Raw genomic sequence first — 20,687 nt, 5'->3', positions numbered from 1 at the left:
AAGCTGCCTTGGAGTGACCCCATGATTTCCAAAACACTGTGTTCATTAACAGCCTTCCTCAAGGCTAGCAAACCAAGGGCCGTGGTTTCCTTTATACAGTCAATCCATCTCCTGAACACATGAAACTGCTGGGTACTGAATCAGACCCTCAGTCCATCAAGGTCAGTAACTGCCTACTCAAACTGGCAACAGCTTTTCCGGGGTCTCAGGTTGAGCTCTTTCACATCACCTCCTCTGAGTTCCTTTTAACTGGAGATGTTGGGCATTGAACCTGGGACCTTCTGCGTGCCTAACACATGCTCTACCGCCAAACCACAGTTCCAATCGGTGCTCCCTCTAAGCTGAGTTAGTGTGAGCTTGCTCACAGGTTTTTTAACTACACCTTTTTGTCTCAGCTCAGGAAGGACGGCTCCAGAGCAAACCAATTTACACAATTTATCACAACGTTTAATGCCAGCAGCTCACGAAGTAGAATTTTTGCTCACAAGCCTCCAAAGCTTAGCGGGAGTACTGGCTCCAAACCCTTTCTGTAACTCCACATCCCGTGTCCACCATCTCAGCAATAATCAGGTTTCCCAGCAGGATCATTAGCAATTACTGTTGACCTCCAGACAGGCCCACAGCTATGGTGGGGCCCAGGCCCATCCTTTCAAACCCCCTTGCAACTGCATGGCCCCTCCATTGGAGGGCCCCCAATCTTTCCCACTGAAGAAGTAGCATCATCGCTGCTGGTCTTTTCGCTTTTTCCTCTCCCCTTCTCTAACATAGCGTGCAGAGCAAAGTGGGAAGGGGGGAAAGTCAAGAGGTCTCCGTCTCTCTGAGAGAGGCGCACATAAGAAAGGGGTGGGGGGAGCAGAGCTTCAGTGATTGCACAGGCGAAGGCGGGTTAGCTTGTAGAAATCAAGGCACCATACAGTGCTGAAAGCCCAGGGACACCAAACCGGGTGCCCCCCCAACAACAAATTCTGCTGTGGGCCCCACTAAACCTGAAATCCTGGCTACGGCCCTGCCTCCAGACGACTGTTCCCCTGGAGAAAATGGCTGCTTTGGAGGATGGGCTCTATTGCAATATGCCCTGCTGAGGTCACTTCCCAGGCTCTACATCTCACACCTCTCGGTATTTCCCAACAGAGAGCTGGTAACCCTCCCCTCCCAACTTTACCTCAGGAGGCAACACTCCCTGATTTCCCCAAGCCGAAAAAACCCAGACACCCACCCCCTCAGGTTGCCAAGTCCGGTTCAAGAAACATCTGGGGACTTTGGGGGTGAACATATGAAGCTGCCTTATACTGAATCAGACCTTTGGTCCATCAAAGTCAGTATTGTCTTCTCAGACTGGCAGCGGCTCTCCAGGGTCTCAAGCTGAGGGTTTTCACACCTATTTACCTGGTGGAATCAGGAGATCTTTTGGGGAGGGGGAAGCCAGGAGCAAGGGTGTGACCTGCATAATTGAACTCCAAAGGGAGTTCTGGCCATCACATTTAAAGGGACCGCACACCTTTTTAAATGCCTTCCTTCCATAGGAAATAATGGATAGGGCCACCTTCTTTGGAGGCGCATAGAATTGGACCCCTCGGTCCAATCTTTTTGAAACTTGGCTTTTTTGAGGAAAAGCACTGGATGCCGTGCTGAAACATTGGTGCCTCTGCCTCAAAACACCCTTCCCCCCCCTCCCCCGAGCCGTGGATCAATTCTCCATTATAGTCTATGGGAATGTCTCCATAGGGAATAATGAAGTGCCCAGCGGCCATTTCCCTCGCCGCCCTGCTTTCTGATGACCCAGAAGCGGGGGGAGGGCCTACAAACCGGGGGACCCCCTGCCCCCACCTGGGGATTGGCAACCCTACCCCCCGCCCCAATTTGCTGATGAGGAAAAAACATGGCGCTTGGGCCCCCCCCCTCAGGGCCACTCACTCACTCACCCTCGGCACTCCCCTGCGCCGCCTTCATCCCTCAGGAGGGCGAGATGGGGAAGGGGCCAGCTGCCCCCCTCCCCTCTCCCTCATGGGGGGCAAAACCGAACCCTCCTCAGCCAGGCGCCCCCGCCCGCCCTGCAGCTGCTGAGGAGGCCCGAGGGCTGTCAGCCCCGGACGAGCGACTCGACGGCCGCCGCCATTCCCCAGCCGCCAGGCCGCGCGCGCGCGCGACTTCCGCTCTCCTCTCGCGAGAGTTGAGCGAGTTCAAAGAGGAGCCTGCGCAAAATCCGGGGAGTTCGGAGAAAGCCTGGCCAATGGAAAGGAAGCGGAGGACCTCTCGCGATACTTGGGTGCGCCTTTCTGTTTTTTTTTTTTTTTAATGACGCGGGCGCGAGAGTCTTCGGAATTCTGTTAGCTGGGCTTTCGCTAGGAATGACGGGAAATGGTGGCTTTGAAATACTGAGGTTACCAGATGTCCTTTTTTTGTGGGTTTCTATCGACTGGTGCTTGCACAGGGGACTACTTTTACCTTTTTGCATCTTTTAAGAAGCTGGTTCAATATTCTGCTGGTTATTCTTACGTAATCGTGATATTGATATTATTATTATTAATTTAGTTTATTTATATTCCTCCCATTCCCCCGTGGGGGCTCATGGAGGAGTACATCAAAATAAGCAATAATAACAGCAATAACAAACAAGTAATATAATACTTATTTTAATCTTACTTTGGTGTTGCTCTCATACTTATTGCTTGGTTGTATTTGTATACTCTGCACACTAATGTTTTGTATTACTCTTTATTAAAAATTCCAATAAAATATTAATTACAAAAAAATGAGGGGGGAAAAAAAAGCTGGTGAAAATGCCCTCTTTTTGGGTTGGAAGGTTAGGAATATTATGTTAGGAGCAATCATCACATCTTAAATTGTGGGGACATTTAAAAGACAATTTGACTCCAGTGGTGCCTTAAAGACCAAAAAAAGTGCAATTCTGTGTATAAGCTTTTGTATGCATGCACACAAAAATTTATAGCATATGCACAATTTATAGCATATGCACTGTTCTGTTTGCTTCAGACTTTTTTCTGTTGCTTCAGACCAACTCAGCTGCCCACCTGAATCTAAAATGAGATTTGTCACTTGTTTGAAGTAGTCAGTTGGGAAATATGTTCTCTTTTTTGCTTTTTCAAAATAAGGTAGCCCCAGAAATACCTTGAAATAAAGTTCAGTGGAGGAATGGAAAAGAAGCATCTCAAGAGGCTGTTGGAGACTTTTGTTTCCAAGTGGCCTAGTTCTGTGGGAAAGAGCGGAGGGAGAGAAATGGGAAAGAGAAAGTCCCCACCCCACTGTGTAGACTTTTATTTCCCTTTCTGATCATAGGAGAAAAGAGAATAAAGTGAATAAAAGTTTGGCTGAACAAACGGCTAGAGGCAAGAAACTAGAAATGAAGGTGCTGGGCATCTCAAGTTTTTACAATAAAAGTTGTTTCAGATGGATAGCTGTGTTTGTCTGTAGCAGTAGAACCAAACGCAGGTCTAGTAGCACCTTAAAGGCTAACAACATTTTCCATGGTAGCCGCTTTCACTCAGTAAAACCTGTAAGATTTTGTTGGCCTTGAAGGTATTACTGGGTTTGAACTTCATAATGCAATTTAATGATGTTTGAGTCCAGTGGCTCCTTTAAGACCAACAAAGTTTTATTCTGGGTAGCTTTCATGTGTATGCACGCCAAGAACAGAACTTTGTTGTTACTAGACCTGAGTTTGGTATAAGCTTTTGCGTGTGTGCACATGAAAGCTTATACCCTGAATAAAACGTAATTGTGAAGGTGCCACTGGACTCAAGCACCAGCTTCACACTAGATCTTTAATCCTGGTTTGGCCCTGTCCCGAAACTGATATTCTACGCTAGAATCATGGAAACTATGACTCTATGATCCTATGATTTTAGTGTAGAATGTCAGCTTTCAAACTTTGTTGTGCTGCTTCAAACCCACAGAAGTTACCCACTTGAATTTATAAGTCGTGATAATGGAGAAGTTCTTAAAGCGGGGGTGGCCAAACTTGCTTAACGTAAGAGCCACATAGAATAAACATCAGATATTTGGGAGCCAGAAGACATTAATGTCAGATGTTTGAGAGCCACAAAACACGAACATCAAATGTTCAAGAGCTGGGAGGGAAGGGAGGAAGGAAAATAGATGGGAGAGAGGGAGAGGTGGAAAGAAAGCAACTTTAACTTGAAATGCATTCTCCAAGCTGCCATCTGGCTTGGCTTGGAGAACTGATTTAAAAAGACAAATGCTTTCTCCAAGTCAGTTGACGGGGCAGTGGGGGCTTCAAGAGCCACACAATCTGTGTAAAAGAGCCACATGTGGCTCCCGAGCCTCAGCTTGGCCACCCCTGTCTCAAAGCAACTGAAAATTACTGATAAAACCAATGATACCTCAGATGTCTTTAAAATATTCATTTTGGGAACAAATGTGCTTTAAGACCACATGATCTTAAAACTATCCTATGCACTTATCTATAAATCAAATTCCATTCAATTGGATTTTTTTTCAGTAAAATTAAAATGTATGCAGTCATACTTGAATGCTGGCATAAATGCTGTTACGTCTCTTGGTCAGTTTTTCTCCAAGTCTAACCCAGCTCTTCTGGAATTACTGCGTAGAGGAAGACAACAGTAAACCACCTCTGAAGATCTCTTCCCTCGAAAACCCTGTGGGATCACCGTAAGTCAGCTGTGACTTGATGACACTTTCCACCACCAATTCTGCATACAGTGGCATTAAGTAGGAGTGGAATTCTAGCAGGAGCTCCTTTGCATATTAGGCCACAACCCTATGTAGCCAATCCTCCAAGAGCTTACAAAAAAGAGCCTTCTAAGCTCTTGGAGGATTGGCTACATTGGGGGTTTGTGGCCTAATATGCAAAGGAGCTTCTGCTAGAATTCCACCTCTGGCATTAAATATTTTTGTGGATGACCAGAACACACTATCAGATTAACCTACCTCACAGGGATTTCATGAGGATAAAAAGGAGAGAACGATATAATCTGGTTTGGGTCCTCAATGGGGAGAGTGATGGGGTACGACTAAATAGAAACTTACAACCATGAAGTATGCTTAGGGTTGCCTGCTATGGGTTGGGAAACACCTGGAGATTTTTTTTGGGGGGGGGGGTGGAGCCTGGGGAGGGTGGGGTTTGGGAGGGATTTCAGCAGGCTAGATGCCATAGAGTCCACCCTCAAGGCAGCTATTTTCTTCAGGGGAACGTATCACTGTCTCTCTCTCTCTCTCTCTCTCGGCTTGGCTTCGCGAACGAAGATTTAAGAAGGGTGCAATAGTCCACGTTTGCTGCAGGCTCGCTGGTGGCTGACAAGACCAATGTGGGACAGGCAGGTCCGGCCACAGCGGCTGCAGGGAAAAGTTTGATTTGGGGTTGGTGCTGTAGCAGTGCGATTCTTCCTCAATCTCCTTTTGTCCTCAAGACCAGCTATGCGTGCGTTCTCAAAGGAGGAGACAGCCTGGTGGATGGTGTGCCTCCATGCTTTGCGATCTGAGGCTAGGTCAGACCACTGGTGATGGTTGATGCGACAGGTGCCAAGGGATTTCTTCAAGGAGTCCTTGTACCTCTTCTTTGGTGCCCCTCAATACTGAGAGATCTCCCAAGTGCCAACAGGAGCTTGGCAATGCTAAGTATGCTGCTGGACCATAAGTAAGCTTTCACGTTCTATTTTTAGAATTAGTTCCAGATACACAGCCCTGTTTATCTGTAGCAGCGAAATGAAACAAGACTTCGGTCTGTTATTCGTATATCCATTGCAGTCAGTGGGCTTAGAATGGTATAACCTACTGTAAGCAAAAAAGCCCTCTGTATAACAATGGTGATGTCAGGGGGTGTGACCTAATATGCAAATGAGTACCTGCTGGGCTTTTTCTACCCAAAAAGCCCTGGTTACAACTAATCTCCAGGCTACATTTTCTCCCATGAAGAAAATGGCTGCTCTAGAGGATAGGCTCTCTGGTACTAAACCCCATTGAGGACTCTCTTCTTCCCAGACTTCACCCCCAAATCTCCAGGAGTTTGGAGTCGGCAACACTACAACGGTATTATTTTGGTGTAACCTGCACGGCAGGCTTTTGTTGTGAGGGTAAAAAGGAGAAAGCAAGGAAGTTGTAAACTACTCCAGGTTGCCGTTGAGGAGAAGAGGCAAAACTGTGATGGGTGTGTGTGGAAGAGAGAGGTATTTGTGAATTTCCTGCCATGTGCTGGGGGGCTGACCTTGGAGGTACCTTCCAACTCTATGATTCTAAACATCTTTTTAAAAGGCCATAGGGTTGCCTACCAGCTCCAGGTTGGGAAATATCTGGTGAATTTGGGGGTGAAGCCTGAGGAAGGTGGGGTTCAGAGAGGCACTCTGGCAGGATATAGTATCATAGAGTCCACCTTTCAAAGCAATCATTATCTCCAAGTGATCTTCAGCTACCACCTGGAGACTACAAACAAAGAGCCGGGGAAACTTTTCTTCAGGAAATTGGTGCTTGAAACTTTGCTATCCACTATTGAAGGATTTGGATGGACCATATGCCTCTCTGAGGAATTAATTAAAAATTAATTAAATTAATTTTTTTTTTTAAAGACTAGGGCTGCCAGCCTGCAGGTGGTTACAAACAGGAGACAATCACAGAACAGAAAGTACAAGCACAAACAACCGTGACTCTAAGCAATTAATACGTTATAGGTTCATTCCAATATGCACGCTAGAACCATTTACAGCCATTTAATTAATTTAAAAAGCAACAAAATGAACATACAAAGCAAAATCATAATTAATGCAATAGTAGGAAACAAATCTGCTATGAAAAACAATTCTATAATTATCTATGACATATTAGATAAAAATCTATATTATTAAAAATAAATCATTGATACAATGGGTTGTTTACAATTATATTTTTTTAGCTAAGTATTCAAGTACCAGAAACCAAACTTTAACTGCTTTTGCCAGTCTGATGTAGTGGTTGTGTGCAGACTCTTACCTGGGAGAACCGGGTTTGATTCCCCACTCCTCCACTGGCACCTGCTCTCTACACACGCACAGGATTGCCGTTTTGGTTTGAAGAAAGAAGATGATATTGGATTTATATCCTGCTCTTCACTCTGAATCTCAGGGTCTCAGAGCAGCTCACAATCTCCTTTATCTTCCTAATGTTGAGCCAGAAACTCTTGATTTAATTTCAACCCATTGGTTCTGGTTCTACCTTCTGGGGCCACAGAAAACAATTCCACACCATCCTCTATATGACAGCCCTTTAAGTACTTGAAGATGGTGATCATATCACCTTTTAGCCGCCTCCTCCAGGCTAAATATCCCCAGCTGCTTCAACCTTTCCTCATAGGACTTGGACTCTGGACCCCTCACCATCTTCGTCGCCCTCCTCTGGACCCGTTCCAGTTTGTCAATATCCTTCTTTAAATGTAGTGCCTAAAACTGAACACAATACTCCAGGTGAGGTCTTACCAGAGCAGAGCAAAGCGATACCATCACATCATGTGATCTGGACACTATACTTCTGTTGATACAGCCCAAAATTGCATTTGTCTTTTTAGCCACCACATCACACTGTTGACTCATGTTCAGTGTATGGTCCACTAAGACCATACACTGTCTTTTCATGTCTTTTTGCACATACTACTGCTAAGGTCTCCCCCATCCTATAACCATGCATTGGATTTTTCCTACCTAAATGCAGAACTTCACATTTATCCCTGTTAAAATTTATTTTATTGATTTTAGCCCAGTTTCCCAGCCTGCCAAGGTCATCCTGTATCCTGTTTCTGTCTTCTGTGTTTGCAACCCCTCCCAATTTAGTATCATCTGCAAATTTAATAAGCATTTCCTCTATTCCTTCATCCAAATCATTGATAATCATTAATACCAAGGGGTAAAAGGTTTACTGAAGAAGGATAGGGAAATGGCTGAGAAGCTGAATCCATTTTTTGCCTCCATCTTCACTGTGGAATACGAGAAGTGTCTGCCCACTCCAGAACCACTAATTTTGGAAGGGGTGTTATAAGACCTGAGTCAGATTGAGGTGACAAGTGTGCGAATGCAATAAAAAAGGCCAACGCCATGCTGGGAATTATTAGGAAGGGAACTGAAAACAAATCAGCCAGTATCATAATGCCCCTGTATAAATCAATGATGCGGTCTCATTTGGAATACTGTGTGCAATTCTGGTCACCGCACCTCAAAAAAGATATTATAGCATTGGAAAAAGTGCAGAAAAGGGCAACTAGAATGATTAAAGGTTTGGAACACTTTCCCTATGAAGAAAGGTTAAAACGCTTGGGGCTCTTTAGCTTGGAGAAATGTCGAGTGCGGGGTGACATGATAGAGGTTTACAAGATAATGCATGGGATGGAGAAAGTAGAGAAAGAAGTACTTTTCTCCCTTTCTCACAATACAAGAACTCATGGGCGTTCGATGAAATTGTTGATCAGTCAGGTTAAAATGGATAAAAGGAAGTACTTCTTCGCCCAAAGGGTGATTAACATGTGGAATTCACTGCCACTGGAGGTGGTGGCGGCTACAAGCATAGCCAGCTTCAAGAGGGGGTTAGATAAAAATATGGAGCAGAGGTCCATCAGTGGCTATTAGCCACAGTGTGTGTATATATATATTAAAAAAATTTTTTTGCTACTGTGTGACACAGTGTTGGACTGGATGGGCCATTGGCCTGATCCAACATGGCTTCTCTTATATTCTTATGTTCTTAATACAATTCAAATCATTAATACAATTCAGGCTATCCCTGAAGTTTCCAAGGGTAGCCGTGCTGGTCCATAGTAGAACAACTAGATTCAAGCCCAGGGGCACCGTAGAGACCAACAAGATTTGGGGGGAGGGGGCACAAAACTTTCCAGCATTAGAGTTTCCTCGATTAGATAAAAGGAGCTTTTTGACTCTCAAAATCTTGTTCTCTAAGGTGCTTCTGGAATCAGATTTAGCCATATAAATCAGTTGACTCCTTTCATCAACTTAATTTATGAACTAGCATCATGTATCCCCTGCGTTCCTTTCCAAAAGGACACTGAAGTGGTTTGACACACTCTTCCCTTCTCTTTTATCTTCACAACGAACCTATGAGGCGGGTTAACTCAGAGAATATTACTGGTTCAAGGTTTCCCAGCAAGCTGCCAGGGCAGAGTGGGCATATGAATCGGGACCTCACAGATCTGATTTGGACACCCTGATCACCAGTTCCTGCTAAACACATTATATTTTAACGTGTTCTTTTTTCCTAATGGCAAACTAGAATGATGTTTATAATGTATATTACATGTTGAAAAGTAAATGAGGTGGACAGGAACACCTCTGGGAGAGGCATGTTCTCAGTTTAACCCAGACCTGCAAGCAACAGAGCAATGAACAGCCTCCATTTATTGCCTCTCACCATCATTCTTCCATTCTGACGTGTTACTTACTATTTTGTTGGTTTCCTAAGCAAATGCTATCCAAACCAAATATTCTTTCAGTTTGTTAATTTCACTATGAGTTGTTTTTTTCTAAACTAAAACCTCAGTATTCAGGTTAAATTGCCGTGTTGGCACTTGGCGATAAATAAGTGGGTTTTGGGTTGCAGTTTGGGCACTTGGTCTCTAAAATGTTCGCCATCACTGATATAGGAGATGGTAAGCCACTCTGAGTCTCTGATTCAGAGAAAAGGGTGGGGTATAAATCTGCAGTCTTTTTCTTGAAGAAGTGTGCATGCGCATGAAAGCTACTCAATTAAATTTTGTTGGGCTTAAAGGTGCCACTGGACTCAAGGCTTAGGAACAAATGTAGCTGAAGACGTGTGCAAGCACATGAAAGCTTATGCCCAGAATTAAACTTTCTTGATCTAAGAGGTGCCATTGACCTCGAACTTTGTCCTAGTTTATTCAAGGTATGAGATTTTGTGTGCATATACTTTGAATAAACTTTTGTGGGTTTTAAAGGTGCCACACTGGACTCAAAATTTGTTTTACTGCTTCAGACCAACACAGCTGCTCATATGGATCTTTGTTGTATTGCAAAGGGTGGCCAAACTTGCTTAACGTAAGAGCCACATATAATAAATGTCTGATGTTTGAGAGCTGCAAGACATGAACTTCAGATGTTTGAGAGCCATAAGACAGTCGGAAGGCAGGCAGGCAGATGGCTGGAGGGAGGGGTGGAAAGAAAGCAACTTTAACGTGAAAACCCAACAGACAGAGCGATGGAGGCTTCAAGACCCACACAATGTGTGTGAAAGAGCCACATGGGGCTCCTGAGCCACAGTTTGGCCACTCCTGTGCTATTGCTTCTGATGCCTACCCACCTATTTTTATTTATTTTACTCGATTTTTAGCCCGCCCTTCCCGTAGAACAGGCTCAAGGCGGGTTACAACAGGCTCGGGGTGGACCGACGGACGACTAAGGGGCGGCACTAGCAACAGTGGCGGCAGCTCCTGCTCCGTTCTTACTTATAACCTAGTGTTGCCAACCCCCAGATGGCGACAGGGGATCCCCCAGTTTGGAAGTCTTCCCCCCACTTCAGGGTCATTAGAAAGCCAGGGGTGGGGGGAGGGAAATGTCTACACTTTATTATTCCCTATGGAGACTGATTCCCATAGGGTATAATGGAGATTTGATCCATGGGTATCTGGAGCTCTGCCCCCCCCCCGTTTTTTGAGGTAGAGGCACCAAATTTTCAGCATAGCATCCAGTGCCTCTCCCCAAAACACCCTCCAGATTTCAAAAAGATTGGACCAGGGGGTCCAATTCTATGAGAACCAAAAGAAGATGCCCATATCATTCATTATTTCCAATGGCGGAAAGGCATTGAAAAAGTATTTGTCATACCCTTGTTCCTAGCTCCTCCCCAAGTGTCTCCTGACTCCACCCCCAAAGTCCCCAGATATTTCTTGAATTGGACTTGGCAACCCTACTTACACCCAGAACCAGGGGTGGAATTCTAGCAGGAGCTTCTTTGCATATTAGGCCACACCTCCCTGATGTAGCCAATCCTCCAAGAGCTTACAAGGCTCTTTTTTGTAAGTTCTTGGAGGATTGGCTACTTCAAAGGGGGGGCGCGGCCTAATATGCAAAGAGGCTCCTGGTAGATTTTTTTCCCCCCTCCCAAAATTTAAAAATTCTTTCACCACACGGGGAGGAAACTCCCTTTCAAGAGGAACTGCTGCCCTCAAACTCTCGCGAGATTACGGCCGCCGGCAGAGACGAGGAGGGGGAAGACCCCCCCCCCTCTTCTTCCAACCCCGCGAGAGTTGCCGGGGTCCTGCGCGCCTGCGCGTGAGGAAGAGAGAGCGAGCGAGAGAGAGAACGCGCACGTGCGTGTTCTCGCGGTATTTGGAGGCGCAGGCGTAGGGGACGCGCGAGACGACGAGAGCGTGAGGAGTTGTGTCGGGCGGGGAACAGAATCCCCCTCGGAGCGGCCGTCAAGGAAGCGACGGCGTCGTGAGAACGGACCGACGGACGACGACGGGAGGCACTAGCAACAGCGGCGGCGGCTCCTGCCCCGTACTCTCGCGATACTTCTCCGTACTCTCGCGATACTTGGGTGGCTAACCTTCTCCCTTCACTTTCCTACCTTCTACCCCCCCTCCCCCCCCGCCTAGAAGAGGCGCCTTTTCCGCTGTGGGGAGGAGGAGGGCCAGGAGAAGGATGGGGGGCCCGGCGGGAGGCCTGGCTTGACCCCGTGGCCCGTGAGAGAGAACGAGGCCTCCCCCTGTAGGAGCCGGCCGGCCCAGGGCCCCTGTGGGGCTTCCCGAGGAGCCAGGCCAGGGGAGAGAAGCGCTGGGGAGAGACCTCCTCAGGAACCCCGGGGGCAGGTCGGAGTTGTCCCCCCCAGACGCGCCTCCCGCGCTTCCTTCTGTGTGGGGAGGGGGGGTCCCCCCTGAGTGGACCCCCTGAGGGGCTTGCCCCCCCAAAGGCGCTTGGGGCGTGGAGGAACTCCTCTTGGACAGGGCTCGGTGCTCAGGACCCCCACCCCGGAAGGCTCTGCAACCGACAGGGGAGGTAGGAGAATCCTAGACACCCCCCTCCTTGCACTGGAGAGTTCCTATTCCAAAGTTAGAGGTGTAGGATGAAGGGAAGGATGGATGCTTACTCAGGGTCTTAACAGCCCGTCCTTTCTGTCCTGCCCCTGATGCTGGGGGGGCGGGGGATGACTTAGCCAGAGCTGCCTATTCTCTTATCAATTTAGGTGAGCCCCGTTCAGAGATCTGCCTCTGAGACGACAAACCTAGTAGACCAAACGGTTTTCTTCTGTTCTAGCCTTCTTTATAGATCCTAGCTTTTGCCCGTCGGCCGCATACTCCCCCTGCCCGCGCAGAAGTGAGAAAGGTGGGGTTGAATGTCGGAGAAAAGTTAGAAAAAGGGAGAGGAGTCCCTTGGTCGTGGAAGGGAGTGAGAAAGGCTAGTGGTTTTTGGGGGGGGGGGTTGGAGGCTTGCCCCCCTCTTTCCAAGCACAGTGGAGAAGGAATGCCAAACCCAGAGAGACATGTGGGCAAGAAGGATGCAGGGGGAGGTGGGTCCTTGCATCAGGACGCGGTGGCGAGTAGCGGGAGTTCAAATAGCAAAGAGAGGCACCGGCTCCTCAAGCACAAAAGACACAGGTCCAGGCATTCCAAAGACTCGCCCTTGGGTTCCCAGGAAGCAGCCGCAGCTCTGGGCAGCATGATCAAACCGCTTGTGGAGTATGACGACATCAGTTCTGATTCTGATACCTTCTCAGATGAAGCAGTTCTCAAGCTGGACCGTCGGGAGGCCGATGAGAAGAGAGGGGCATCGGAGAGGAGCGACCGGTTACATAGGCATCGCCATCACCAGCATAAGCGGGTCCGTGAGCTGATGAAAAGCAAGCAGGGGGACAAGGAAAAGAGGATGGAGAGGAACCAAGAGTCCTTGGGCAAACTGAGTTCCACCAAGGATAGAGTGTCAGGAACTTCCAAAAGACTCCATGAAGAGAATGATGACCACTCAAAGTCATCCAAGAGCAGTAGCAAGGAGTCCCGCTCAGCCAAATTGCATAAGGAGAAGTCTAGGAAAGAGCGGGAGGTGAAATCTGGGCACAAAGACCGCAGCAAAAGTCACCGGAAAAGGGATGCCCCTAAGAGCTACAAATCTGTTGACAGTCCAAAGCGGAAATCCAGGAGTCCTCACCGCAAATGGTCGGACAGTCCAAAGCAAGATGACAGCGGCTCAGGCACATCCTACACCCAAGACTATGATCTGAGTCCTCCACGTTCGCACACGTCTAGTAACTACGATTCCTACAAGAAGAGCCCCGGTGGGTCCTCAAGGAGGCCATCAGTTAGCCCACCATACAAGGAACCTGCCGCATATCAGTCCAATGTGCGCTCTCCCAGCCCTTATGGGAGGCGCCAGCGATCTGTCAGCCCATACAGCCGCAGACGGTCATCTAGCTATGAGAGGGGAAGTGGATCATACAGCGGACGGTCCCCCAGTCCATTCAATCGACGGCGTTCCAGCAGTCCTTTTGTCTCCAAGCGGTCGCTGAGCCGGAGTCCTGTGTCCAGGTGTGTGGGTTTTATGATTGATCTAAAACAGGTGAACCTCGTGATTCAGGTGTGGCTGAAGGTTCTGATAACCTGAAGCTAATATTACTGTTGGGGTAAAAAAAATGCTTTTGTTAAGAAGGAAATTTGCCATACAAGTCATTTAACGCACATAACTTTTCTAGCTTTACGACAGTTCTTTGGTGTGGATAATAATCCCAGTTCTACTGCTATGGGGACATAATTTGGAAAGGTAACTGGCTCCCATCAATGAATGAGACAGTGATTGAACTGTAATTCTGGCCTAAAGTTTGAATGTGCAATAGGGTTCATATTGTGGCTTGTTCCTAAAGCGCAGAGGTGAGAGAGATGCCAGAATGGGTTTGATTGCTAATACTTTTTGTTGAAACCAGCTTAAGTTGATTGAAAGTAGGCAAGGTGTAGAACTACTCAGAACTCTTCTATCTGAGCCCTAAGTATATAAAGTACAGTTCCAAAAAAGCCCTTGAAAGTGACTGTGGCTTAAGGAAACAGCAAGCTCTGAAGTCGCTGATTAGTACATTTCAGTAAAAATTGGTTTCTCTTTGGATTAAAACTGGTCAAAGTAGAGAAGGCTTCGCAAGACAAAATGAAGTTTTCCAGTGTGGTACAGAATTGCAGTTACCTTCTGTGTTGTGACTTGGATTTCAGGTTGTGTTTGGAAATGTTTCTAGGGAATACATGCTCAGCTGGGTAGAGGGAAAAGTTAGCTATAACCCCCCCCCCCCCCCCCCTTGACTAAAGTTTTTGTAGTCTGAGAGGGAAGGGACAGTAGCTCAGTGGAGGAGCCTACATTTCACATGTAGAAGGTCCCAGGTTCAGTTCCTGCCTTCTCTAGCTACAAACAAGTAGGCAGTCAGCGATGGGAAAGACATCTGCCAGAGACCCTGGAGAGCCACTGCAAGTCTGTGTAACAATACTGATCCTGGTGGACTAAGGGTCCAATTCAGTATAATTCATGTGTGTTTGTATGAGAGAATCCAGGCATCATAAAGTCTGTTAACTTTGTGAGCAGTGAGTGCCTTTTGCTGAAGATCATTATACGTAAAGTGTGTCCATCTTGCATGAGAGGAGTTTGCACTTTCTCAGCTATTCTTTTTTGGAACTGTACTTCAGCAAAAAGTACAGTTCTTTTTTGGAACTGTACTTCAGCAAAAGGCACTCACTGCTCACAAAGTTCTGGATCTGGAATTGCATGATTCCCTGAATCCTTAAAACTACAAATACTGGTCACCACGCATATCATTGTGGGGCTAACCTGGCAGCTGAAGAGGTAATTGCCCTTAGATGGTTCTTTGCTGTTGCTGCTGGCACTTTGTGCGTGAACTTGGAGTTTTGTTGTGACCTGTCAGTGCTCCGTCTAGCAACTAGGATTTTGTCAATGTAGACCAAACATACTTGTCCCCTGGGTTGTGCTAGATCAGGAGTGGCCGAACTTCCTTAATGTAAGAGCCACGTAGAATAAATGTAAGATGTTTGAGAGCCGCAAGACATGAACATTAGATGTTTGAGAGCATCAAAGAAGGAAGGAAGGAAAATAGATGGGAGGGAGAGGTGGAAAGAAAGCAACTTTAAATGTAAGATGGAAAGAAAGCAACTTTAAATGTAAGATGTTTGAGAGCCGCAAGACATGAACATTAGATGATTGAGAGCATCAAAGAAGGAAGGAAGGAAAAAAGATGGGAGGGAGAGGTGGAAAGAAAGCAACTTTAAATGTATTCTCCAAGCCATGGACTGGCTTGGCATGGCAAAGTGATTTAAAGAGACAGATCCCTTCTCCAAGCCAGCCGACAGGGAAGTGAGGGCTTTGAGAGCCACACAACATGTGAAAGAGACACCATGTGGCTCCTGAGCCGCAGTTTGGCCACCTCTGTGCCAGATGTTGACAGGGTTCCTATCTGTTCAGCTGTGAACTCTGTGGCTGGTTTCGACAACTTACCATCTCTCACCCTCGATTTCCTTTTCTCTCCGATGGACGTATTAGTGACATTCCTCCCAGGGCTGTTGGAAGGTAGGAATGAAATAACTGGCCTAACGCATCCTTTGTGAATATTCCCCAAATAGCTGTTAGCCCATCAAAATGTCCAGTGACTGGGCGGGAGCGAGGAAGGGTAGAAACGAAATTGCACAAGGGGGAGCAGGTGTGAGGCCAACGCAGACTTGTGAACAGAGAGAGAGCGTGAGATCTGGAAGTACAGGTTTGAATCCGCGCCTTAGTATGAAGCTGACTGGGTGACTGGTCACGCTGTCTCAGCCTAACAAAACAAAGTCTGGGTCCAGCGGCAACAAACTTTGTTGGACTTAACGGTGCCACTCAGACTTTGTCCTGTTGCCTCAGACCAACACGGCTCTGCACACCTGAATCTGTCTTAGCCCTAGATTCAGGTGGGCGAGCCGTGTTGGTCTGAAGCAGTAAACCAATGCAGGAGTCAAGTGGCTCCTTTAAGACCAACAAACTTTTATTCATATGAACATATGAAGCTGCCTTATACTGAACCAGACCCTTGGTCCATCAAAGTCAGTATTGTCTTCTCAGACTGGCAGCGGCTCTCCAGGGTCTCAAGCTGAGGTTTTTTACACCTATTTGCCTGGACCCTTTTTTTGGAGATGCCAGGGATTGAACCTGGGACCTTCTGCTTCCCAAGCAGATGCTCTACCACTGAGCCACCGTCCCTCCCCGAATGTAAGCTTTCATGTGCACGCATACTTCTTCAGACAAGGAATGAGGTACAGTAAGCAGAGCTACGTAGAGCTGCTGGGGTTTAATTGCCACTTTGCATTCTAGATCCCCAGCAACTATATGTAGCTCCGCTCGCTGTATCTCATTCCTCGTCTGAAGAAGTGTGCATGCACGCGAAAGCGTAACATTCTAAATAAAAGTTTGTTGGTCTTAAAAGGCGCTACTGGACTCCTGCATTGTCTCAGCCCTAGTCTGTTTTACTTGAGTGATGGTGAGAATACAATGGGGAAGAGAGAGCAGCGTGTGCTGCCCTGAGCTCTTTGAAGGAAGGTCAGCGTACGAGAGCTGTGCTTTTCGAAACCTGTCCATACCTAACTCACAGAGTTGTTAGGAGGATAAAATGGAGGTGAGGAGAGCAACGTAAGCTGCTTTAGGTCCCCATTGGGGAGAAAAGCAGGATATAAACGTAGTAAATAAAATACAACTCTCTGGTGTGATGTACTTCCTTATGAACAGCTGGCAGCCCTTGTGTGATAGGAGGAAACCCCAGTGGTTACACAAGGGGTATTATGGAGCGAGGACTCCGCTTGTTCCTGGCCCAAATGAACCAAATCAAGCTTCCCTCTTTCTGAATGTGTGTATCCTATATTCTCTTTTCATTATTATTAGAGCAGAAGGGGTCTTGGAAACTAGCTTTTATGCACAAGGTTAATAGGCAGTGGCTGTGAAATGCTTTTTGAGCATTTAGAGTGCTTTGCATACATGCTTCAATGCTCACAACAGCTCTCTGCACAGGCCTCTTGTGAGGACCCTGTGTTGTGGATTGGGGCATGGGCAGGAGCTGTGGCTGAGAGCTTGCCAAAGCCCGTGTACTTTGTTCCATTGCTAAGGCAAGGATTGGGAAATGTCATTAGTAGCACAAACCAAGTCTGGTGTAGGACAGCTTACTCCCCAATCCAAAAATAAAATTACAAATAATGTATTTCTAATAAAAATAGAAGTTCGGATACAAATATGTCTAGAATTAGGGGGGAACCTATTAATTTATCAGGTTTTCCTGCGTAATGTAGCATTTTTTGCCAACCTGTATCCCAATATCTGACTTTTACGAAGTTCTACAGTTTTTCATCATAACCCTTATTTCTCGTAACTGTTCTTCTTTACGTGGGGGAGACTTAAGTTTTCAAAGAATTTGCCAAGATTGTGTTTGTCAGATTCAGGTGGGTAGTTGTGTTGGTCTGAAGCAACAGGACAAAGTTGGGCATAAGCTTTCATGTGCATGCTCCGTTTTTCGGATGCAGTATATGAAAAAGTATAAATGTACATGAAAACTTATACTTGAATGAAACTTTGTTGGTCTTAGAAGTGCCACTGGATTCAAACTTTGTTCTGTGTTTGTCACCATTAGTAAAGTTAGTACCATTTATTGATAAAAGAATTGTATCGGTGCATGTGATCTATTTAAAAGACTTCCTCTTTAAAGCAAGGGCCTACTTGAATATTTCCAGTATATTTCTAACTGTTCTCCAAAAGGCTTTCTTGCCTGTCTCCGAAGGGGGGGTGGATGAGGATACAGTGATTTAAATTGCCATTATTAAGTGCTTACCTGACTTTCTGTTCCAAGCCTTCGAGGAAGGAGAGGGCGGAGCCTCCTGGGGTAGCTTGTTTGCATAATCTAACCGTCCTTTCAAGCACAAAGCATATTCTGGTAGCAAGCTTGCATTTGCTGCGTTACAGCTTGAGTCCAGTATTGAATGTTCTCAGGGCAGGACGAGTTAGTTCAGCTTCAGGATTAAAGGAGCTGCCTCTTCCTGCTTGTTAAGTAAGCGCTGCAGGAAGTTGGCATGCAACATCTTTAATGAGACAGCAGTAGTTTGCATGAGTTGACTGCTATCGCCTCAAGGTACCTGATGTACTTTTTGGATGCTGCCATGTGGAGAAGACTACTTGGTTGAGCCAGTATCATGCACAGCATAGAGCACTGTGCTTGGATTTTTTTGGTTGTAGATGCGGGATATTATTGTATCTCAAAGCAACTTGCTTCGGTAAAGATTGATAGGACAAATGGAGGCTACGGAAGACAACGAGGAATGATGTGTCTGAATGAACAGTGAGTCTGAATTCCATTTCTGTCCATTTTTAGCACACTCTTGGTCACCTGCTTGGCTTTTCAGATACCTCGTTGCTTCCTTGCCTTTGAATCTTCCTTTTCTCATCCATTTGCTGCGTGTGGTGTTTGCAGTGGCCAGTCGCTTAAGAAACCCTTCTGAAATAATAAAACGTTTGTATAACAAACTCCCCTTTCCCCGCTAAATTAGGAATTAAAATGATTTGCCCTGATTGGTCATCTCTTTCTGTATCGCCATAACAGGGCCACCGTCAGTAGGGGAAGTGTAAATACTGCACAGTTGGAAGAAGCCAGTACTGAGTTACTTGGAGAGCCGGTTTGGTGTAGTGGTTAAGTGTGCGGACTCTTATCTGGGAGAACCGGGTTTGATTCCCCACTCCTCCACTTGCACCTGCTAGCATGGCCTTGGGTCCGCCATAGCTCTGGCAGAGGTTGTCCTTGAAAGGGCAGCTGCTGTGAGAGCCCTCTCCAGCCCCACCCACCTCACAGGGTGTCTGTTGTGGGGGAGGAAGGGAAAGGAGATTGTGAGCCGCTCTGAGACTCTTCGGAGTGGAGGGCGGGATATAAATCCAATATCTTCATCTACCTCACAGGATGTCTGTTGTGGGGGAGGAAGGGAAAGGAGATTGTGAGCCGCTCTGAGACTCTTCGGAGTGGAGGGCGGGATATAAATCCAATATCTTCATCTACCTCACAGGGTGTCTCTTGTGGGGGAGGAAGGGAAAGGAGATTGTGAGCCGCTCTGAGACTCTTCGGAGTGGAGGGCGGGATATGAATACAATATCTTCATCTACCTCACAGGGTGTCTGTCGTGGGGGAGGAAGGGAAAGGAGATTGTGAGCTGCTCTGAGACTCTTCGGAGTGGAGGGCGGGATATAAATCCAATATCTTCTTATCTTCATCTTCTACTTGTTGCCCACCTTGCCTGGCGGCGGTGAAATGTGCCGTCAGGTCGCAGCTGATCTATGGGAACCCCATAGCGTAGGGTATTCAAGGCAAGAGACATTCAGAGGTGGTTTGCCATTGCTTGCCTCCGCATTGCTGCCCTGGTATTCCTTGGAGGTCTCCCATCCAAATACTAACCAGGCCTGACCCTGCCTAGCTTCCAAGATCAGGATATACTGGGCCATCCAGGTCAGATGTGCTTTGCCTACAGTTTAAAAAAAAAATCCTAATTTTTCTTAGTAACTGCTGTCTAATATAAGAAGATATTAGACTTATATCCTGTCCTATATTCTGACTCTCAGAGCGGTCACATTCTCTTCTATCTCCCCCACCCCCCACAACAGATGCCCTGTGAGGTAGGTGGGGCTGATTGAGCTCTTAAAGCAGCTGCCCTTCAAGGACAATTCCTATGAAAGCTTTGGCTGACTCAAGGCCATTCCAGCAGCTGCAAGTGGAGGAGTGGGGAATCAAACCCGGTTCTCCCAGATAAGAGAGCTCTGGCTGACCCAAGGCCATTCCAGCAACTGCAAGTGGAGGAGTGGGGAATCAAACACGGTTCTCCCAGATAAGAGAGCTCTGACTGACCCAAGGCCAATCCAGCAGGTGCAAGTGGAGGAGTGGGGAATCAAACCCGGTTCTCCCAGATAAGAGAGCTCTGGCTGACCCAAGGCCATTCCAGCAGGTGCAAGTGGAGGAGTGGGGAATCAAACTCAGTTCTCCCAGACAAGAGAGCTCTGGCTGACCCAAGGCCATTCCAGCAGCTGCAAGTGGAGGAGTGGGGAATCAAACCTGGTTCTCCCAGATAAGAGAGCTCTGGCTGACCCAAGGCCATTCCAGCAGGTGCAAGTGGAGGAGTGGGGAATCAAACCCGGTTCTCCCAGATAAGAGAGCTCTGGCTGACCCAAGGCCATTCCAGCAGCTGCAAGTGGAGGAGTGGGGAATCAAACCCGGTTCTCCCAGATGAGAGTCTGCACACTTAACCACTACACCAAACTGGCTCTCTATTAGAGCTATGGCTGACCCAAGGCCATTGCAGCAGCTGCAAGTGGAGGAGTGGGGAATCAAACCTGGTTCTCCCAGATAAGAGTCTGCGCACTTAACCACTACACCAAACTGGCTTGGTGGGGGAACTGTGTAATACCTGGTGGACTCTTTTATGTCTTTAATGTCACTTGAGAATGAGACTTATAGGTCAGTTGGAGTTTAAATGTCCTGTGTAAAGTGGTACTTTCTACTTTGATCACTCACCTGTGCAACTCATGCACATTGCATAGGATCCTGGGGTGTATTTTTAGGGCACTCTGTGTCTTCATGGGGTGGCATTGGGGTTCATTGTGCCTCAGTACCACCTCACCTGAATACTTAGCGCTCCACTTTAGCCATGTGTGAATTTCTAGGAAATGATGTCAGTT

At 46.9% G+C, this 20,687-nt stretch overlaps 2 protein-coding genes across 2 annotated transcripts in view; one reads left to right on the top strand and one right to left on the bottom strand.

The window, feature by feature from the left end:
- The window catches only part of MED1 (mediator complex subunit 1), a 45,302-nt gene extending 43,250 nt beyond the window's left edge, over window positions 1-2,052 (bottom strand). Inside the window, 1 exon segment of the mRNA XM_060255258.1 lies at window positions 1,923-2,052. Coding sequence (XP_060111241.1) covers window positions 1,923-1,950 — 28 coding nt within the window. The 5' untranslated portion in view covers window positions 1,951-2,052.
- A 10,072-nt stretch (window positions 2,053-12,124) lies between these two features.
- CDK12 (cyclin dependent kinase 12) overlaps window positions 12,125-20,687 on the top strand; it is a 60,065-nt gene continuing 51,502 nt past the window's right edge. Inside the window, 1 exon segment of the mRNA XM_060254607.1 lies at window positions 12,125-13,504. Coding sequence (XP_060110590.1) covers window positions 12,447-13,504 — 1,058 coding nt within the window. The 5' untranslated portion in view covers window positions 12,125-12,446.

This window comes from Heteronotia binoei, chromosome 15 (genome assembly GCF_032191835.1).
Source record: "Heteronotia binoei isolate CCM8104 ecotype False Entrance Well chromosome 15, APGP_CSIRO_Hbin_v1, whole genome shotgun sequence".
Classification (NCBI taxonomy): domain Eukaryota; kingdom Metazoa; phylum Chordata; class Lepidosauria; order Squamata; family Gekkonidae; genus Heteronotia; species Heteronotia binoei.
The sequence above is the reverse complement of the archived record's forward strand: the minus strand, read 5'-3'. Positions and strand labels throughout refer to the sequence as shown.